Source organism: Carassius auratus, chromosome 20 (assembly GCF_003368295.1).
Source record: "Carassius auratus strain Wakin chromosome 20, ASM336829v1, whole genome shotgun sequence".
Classification (NCBI taxonomy): Eukaryota; Metazoa; Chordata; class Actinopteri; order Cypriniformes; family Cyprinidae; genus Carassius; species Carassius auratus.
The window spans coordinates 4,970,245-4,977,011 of record NC_039262.1 but is presented as its reverse complement, the minus strand read 5'-3'; the positions used below and the strand labels follow the sequence as shown (position 1 = coordinate 4,977,011).

The following is a 6,767-nucleotide window of genomic DNA, read 5'->3' as shown; positions in this document are numbered from 1 at the left end:
ATATTTAAACAAAAATCATTTAAAATGTATATTACATTTTAACATTTTTAGCATTATTGCACCGTATATTGGATTCTTATTTCTGTGCCCCTGAGAGTATGATTTAGAATGTTCAGTGGCGTCACAGAACTGCCAGATTCAAACAGCTTTAGCGCGTTGGCTGGCGCTGAGCCAGAGACGGACGCGCTCAGCGCTTGTCATATATCAGAATTAATATGCAGTGTTTTCAACCACATAATGTTTATTTTAGGTTTCATACGTTTAAATATACATAATCACTAGTAAAACAATACTTTGGTAGTTTGTAAAATACACACTGATGTCTATGGTAGCAGCAAAAACTATCTTATTAAATGTAATTTGTCGACATGTTTAGTCATATATCAGACACACATAGCAGAACAATAAAGTTTACTCTATTCTTCGTCCAGTTTAACATTTCGGGAGAAACTGGGGAATTCGCTGTACGTTAAATCCGGCTGACTGGACTCTGAACTGCAGCTCTCATCTCGTTATAGATCAAGATAATTTATAAAGGTTTTTAAACGAAGAATCAGAATATCAGATAGTTGACATGGTAAGCAAGTTTTTGTATATATTTTAATAAAAAATGAAAAACTAAGTAAAACGAATACCGATACATCTGTTAGTGGCTGCGGTGTGCCACGTTGCAATCATGACGCGTCGCCATGGAAACAAGGGGTCAGTTAAAATATTTGTAACTTATGCGTGAAAGGGTTGATTTAAATATATATATATATATATATATATATATATATATATATATATATATATATATATATATATATATATTCTAAGTAAACAACAATAGCCCAAGTTTAGTAAAATTTTTATTGAGACTATAAAAAATAATTCTGCATCTATTTTTAGGTGTGCCAGCTGCCACCCTGGCACATCCTTGGCTACGCCACTGTAACGATGGATGAAAAGTTTAGAGCCCTACTGATGATTAAGTCTAGAGTGTGTCCAGTGTGGGCCCATGTACATGCTGAATCGACAGGTAAAAAAAGCCTCAAGTCAAAATATTCATTTATCACCAAGTAACTGTTTGACAAAAACTTACTGCTTCGATGTCCAGATCTGAATTTAAAAAAAAATCTCAAACATGCTACGATCTGAATCAACCGAGTCGCGAACAGGCTCCGATCGTGCCGATCTGAATCAACCGAGTCGCGAACAGGCTCCGAAGTGCCAATCTGAATCGATCTGAATCAACCGAGTCGCGAACAGGCTCCGAAGTGCCGATCTGAATCAACCGAGTCGCGAACAGGCTCCGAAGTTCCGATCTGAATCAACCGAGTCGCGAACAGGCTCCGAAGTCCCGATCTGAATCAACCGAGTCGCGAACAGGCTCCGAAGTCCCGATCTGAATCAACCGAGTCGCGAACAGGCTCCGAAGTCCCGATCTGAATCAACCGAGTCGCGAAGAGGCTCCGAAGTGCCGATCTGAATCAACCGAGTCGCGAACATGCTCCGAAGTCCCGATCTGAATCAACCGAGTCGCGAACAGGCTCCGAAGAGCCGATCTGAATCAACCGAGTCGCGAACATGCTCCGAAGTCCCGATCTGAATCAACCGAGTCGCGAACAGGCTCCGAAGAGCCGATCTGAATCAACCGAGTCGCGAACAGGCTCCGAAGTGCCGATCTGAATCAACAGAGTCGCGAACAAGCTCCGAAGTGCCGATCTGAATCAACCGAGTCGCGAACAGGCTCCGAAGTGCCGATCTGAATCAACAGAGTCGCAAACATGCTCCGAAGTCCCGATCTGAAACAACCGAGTCGCGAACAAGCTCCGAAGTGACGATCTGAATCAACCGAGTCGCGAACAGGCTCCGAAGTGCTGATCTGAATCAACCGAGTCGCGGAAAAAAAAATAAAAATAAAAAAAAATTCTAAACAGCAATAGCCCAAGTTTAGTAAAACATTTTTATTGAGACTATAAAAAATAATTCTGCTACGCCACTTATTCTAGGCAACTGTACTTTTTATTGTCATTTTTAAATTCAACTTGGCTGACAAGAGTGCTGAAGCATTACATCTACCTTTATCTTTTCAAGTGATCCAGGCATAGCCAGCAATACAATATATGCAGATACCTCAAAAAGAAATTTGATACGAGTTCATTCTTTGAGTTCAGCTTATGAAAAATGGGGGCAAAAAAAAGTGTTGCGTATATAATTTTGTTCAGTGTAAGTTAACTGCTCTGCAGCCGAAAAGTGTTCACAGAATACTTTCACCAGGTTTTACAAGTTAACATGCTGTCCTTGGAGTCTCTAGGCACTCTGTGAATCTCTAGCCTCATTTGTTTTTTTTCTAAGTTTTACCATACTTGCATTGAGCACAGTTTGCTACAGTATGTGCTGCTGACTAGTGATGGCCGATTCGTGAACGAATCGTTCAATTTAACCGGTTCTTCTTAGTGAACCGGTTGAACCAGTTCACCAAATCGAACTGAATCGTTTGAAACGGTTCACGTCTCCAATAAGCATAAATCCACAAATTACTTAAGCTGTTAACTTTTTAACGTGACTGACACTCCCTCTGAGTCAGAATAAACCAATATCCCGGGGTAATCCATTTACTCAAACAGTACACTGAATGAAATGCTGTGAAGACCGAACTGAAGATGAACACCGAGCTGAGCCAGATAATGAACAAACACGCCCACTGCTGGAGCAGTTCTCGTTCTCGAGTCAAGAACCGGTTGCTTCGGTGTTCGGATCACCAGTACACTCAACCGAGAATCGTTTCTGTCGGACGCGTCCGATTTGAGAACCGATGAGCTGATTCTCGTTCTCGAGTCAAGAACCGGTTGCTTCGGTTTTCGGATCACCAGTACACTCAACCGAGAATCGTTTCTGTCGGACGCGTCCGAATTGAGAACCGATGAACTGATGATATTGCGCATGCGTGTAATTTTGTAAGTATTTTGTTAAACATCGGAAAGTGTGATAAAATAACTATATTTTATTTTGATTTTTTTTATTATTATTTTTTTTAGATTAATGTTTCCAATCTGTGTATATAATGTATAGGCCAAATGGGTTTTCAGGGAAGTTGGACAATAATTAAGACTCTAAAGACTCTTATGTTTAATAGGAATAAGGGATGATTTATGAGATATCTGTACTGTATTTATAGTTAATGATGACATTCACAAATTGAGTTTGTAGTAAACAGAACATGAACACGAGTAGAGCAGCTGATGACACTGAACTGCAGCACGTGCCGGTTAGAGCGATTCCTGTTCTCGAGTCAAGAACCGGTTGCATCGGTTTTCGGATCATCAGTACACTCAACCGAGAATCGTTTCTGTCGGACGCGTCCGAATTGAGAACCGATGAACTGATGATACTGCGCATGCGCGATTCAGCGTGAAGCCAACTGACTCACAGCATGTCTGAACCGAAGGGATTCTTTTGGTGATTGATTCTGATTCTGTACTAGTAATATTATGAGCGCGGGTATTTCGAGGGCTTGGATGAAGGGCAATCTGGCGAAACGTAAGTTCATTTAATAACAAATACATCGCAATGGATTATGTTTAGTAAGTGGATCATGGTTTCTGCGCTGATGACACCTAATGTATTTACTTTATATCTTGAAGATTTTAATCCTCATATGCACATTATTGCTATTACTGTATTTAGGTGTTGTTGCAAAACTCAAATGTAAACTTTTCATGATTATGAGGTTTTAACTGACTAAAGTTATGATTACTGACTTTATATATTTGAATGTTTGATAGACGTGACGCCATTACGTCATCGCCAGTGACGTCATTACGTCGAGCGTGAAAGAACCGATGAACCGGTTTTTTCAACCGGTTTATTGAATCGAACCGTCCGAAAGAACCGGTTCGCGGAAAAGAATCGAACTTCCCATCACTACTGCTGACACTGTGAAAGGCTATTTACATCTTTATTTATTTGCAATTGCTACTTCCGTCTGTACATTTCATTGCTTATTATTTTGCTGTTCTGCACTTTGTTCAGTGCAGTCACTTCATTCATTCTGGGTGGATATGCAAATTAGTATGGTTAAGAGCAAGACATTGATTTGGATGCAATTGCCACTTTTTCCGCATTTATACTGCCAGTTACTGCCTTACTGTCAGTATTTGCATGTGATTTGCATAGATGAGCATCAACTGGCCAGTTTATTGAACTGGCGTTAGACTATAAGACTTCAGGATTTAGGGAAAAGGAGGAGGAGTTTTCCATAGCGATTCTTGCAATGTCTCGTTCCCGCTCTTAGGGAACCGACGTTAAGTTAGTAATCAGAGACGTTTTCTTCGTTTTCATCGGTTTACGTTAAGGCATAGGCCTAAATGAATTTTGATGTCATTTTGTGTGTATTTGTTCATCCAAGAACAAAAAAGCAAAAGAAGGAAGATAACTCAATTCAGTATTTGCATGCTGTCTTCTCACATAGTGCTCAATAGTTCTGTGAACTACACAGAGCGTCTTATATGCTCACCTTGTGTCTTCTTCAGGCAGTCCTATTATTGAGTCCTGACGTGAATTTACATGAGAATGCAAGTTTTGGCGGTAATGCATAGATCGACATTGCATAAAAATGTGGAGAGTGCCTATTTATACTACAGGTATCAATATTTTACACGTGGCATCGATAGCCTACATTGCATCATTAGACATTTGATCGATGTCAATACTGATGGATCGTTACACCCCTAATATTAGTAGCATTAGTAGCTATTTGTCAATAGTTTACTTATATGTAGGCTAACACCAAACTTAATTGTAATTTATTTTCTCATTGTCACTAAAAGATGTCTGAAATAAACATTTTAAAACGTAACATTGTGTTTATCTTGAATTATAATGAATGTAATGTTCTTTGTCAGAAGTTTTAGGTCAAGACACCCCTGTACCTCGTGCCAATGGTGTGCCTGGCAACTAGCCCCTATTTTTTTTTTTTTTTTTTTTTACATGAAATGACACTGGTTGCTTTGGAAACACAAACGTTGTGTGATTTAACAGGGAGGTTGTTATGAAACTCATCTGCTATAAATGTGTGCTCTTTGCTCCATGAGGTGGTTCATTGTAGAAGGAAAGGTAAGAACAAGGATGAGAGTCTGTGACTGGAGTATTATACAAATTAAGATTAACCTGTTTGGTATGATCTATTGGGTTTTTAACATGTAATTTAGTCATAGAGATGCGTAAACATAGATGCACTATTTTTTTATAAATAACTGACTTTAATCTATTGTTTCAGACAGGGAAGCTCCGGGAAATTGTATAAATGGATGGCCAAATCAACATCAGTCAAAATGGAATCTGGGAAAAGCCTTTTCTCTGTTATGAGTTTAGTAACAGGTCTTGTCAAAGATTTATCTATCCGTTGGAAATCCGACTATTGCTCTACATCCTTTTTAGCATCTCTTTAATTATCACAATCATAGGAAACCTGCTTGTGATCATAACAGTCGTTCATTTCAAGCAGCTTCACACACCGACTAACTACCTCATCCTGTCTCTGGCCGTGGCCGATCTGCTTGTTGGAGGATTTGTGATGCCTCCCAGCATGCTGCGCTCTATTGAGACATGCTGGTATCTGGGAAATTTGTTCTGTAAAATACACAGCAGTCTTGATGTGACATTGTGCACCGCATCAATTTTAAACCTCTGTATCATATCTTTGGACAGATATTATGCCATATGTCACCCCTTTGAATATTACAGGAAAATGACATCAGTTGCCACACTAATTATGATTATTATCTGCTGGACAGTTTCAGCTGCTCTGGGGTTTGGCATGATGTTCTTGGAGCTTAATATTCTCGGCATTGAGGATTTTTATTATGAAAATGTTGACTGTGATGGAAGATGCTTGGTGTTTCAGAGCAAAGAGGCAGCTACTGTAATGTCATTGACCTGTTTTTACGTTCCTGCTTTTGTCATGCTCTGTGTGTACCTTAAGATCTTACACACAGCTCAACAGCAGGTTCAGGCCATCCAGAGTGTGAATTCTGAATTTAAAAAAGAAGGAAAAGCCACTAAGACATTAGCCATCATCATGGGGGTGTTTCTGACATTCTGGATACCCTTTTTCATTTGCAATCTTATTGATCCTTTCATTGGTTACTCTGTACCTCCACTGCTGTTTGACTTGTTCCTGTGGGTTGGCTATTATAATTCCACCTGCAATCCCATAGTGTATGCTTTCTTTTACAGCTGGTTCAGACATGCTTTCAGAGTCATTCTGTCTGGAAGAATATTTCAGATTAATTCTTCAAGAACAATGCTACTGTAAATGTGAAATCACAGTGCCAAATACCTTTAATGAAAAATACTGAAACATTCACCATGCACCATGTGTTCATGTTATGTGCTGGCTGTTATATTACTGTATTTTGATATCTGATTGCTGTTATTGTATTTTTCTTTGTGCCCAATTCTGCCTTAGCCACACAGAAGTAAAGTCCATTTGCCATGCTTCCAGATCTTCGCTCGATCTAGAACTGACCCAGACAACAAAACTGATATAAAAAGTTTTAAATTGAATCTTTATTGACTTGTTTTTTTAGTCAAATTATCTATACTTGTAATAGTTTATCCTGAATAGAAGTAGGGTTTGGGAATATGGCAAAAAAATAATACAATCTTGATTTTCCCCAAAACATTTTACTGATTCTTGATTTTGAAAAATTGTTAACAATTCAGCTTGAAAATGTAGCTACAACATGATTCAAGTAACTTTTCATTATTAACCCTTTAGT

At 39.0% G+C, this 6,767-nt stretch overlaps 1 protein-coding gene across 1 annotated transcript; it reads left to right on the top strand.

Annotated features, from left to right (window-relative positions):
- Nucleotides 1-4,999: 4,999 nt before the first annotated feature.
- Nucleotides 5,000-6,301, top strand: taar10b (trace amine-associated receptor 10b). Its single transcript, XM_026195151.1, has one exon. The coding sequence runs from the start codon at nt 5,291-5,293 to the stop codon at nt 6,299-6,301; it is 1,011 nt and encodes a 336-aa protein (XP_026050936.1). The 5' UTR covers nt 5,000-5,290.
- Nucleotides 6,302-6,767: the final 466 nt, after the last annotated feature.

What these genes read in the sequence shown, in the direction of transcription:
- taar10b (XM_026195151.1), top strand. Translation starts at nt 5,291, where the DNA reads ATGGATGGCCAAATCAACATCAGTCAAAATGGAATCTGGGAAAAGCCT.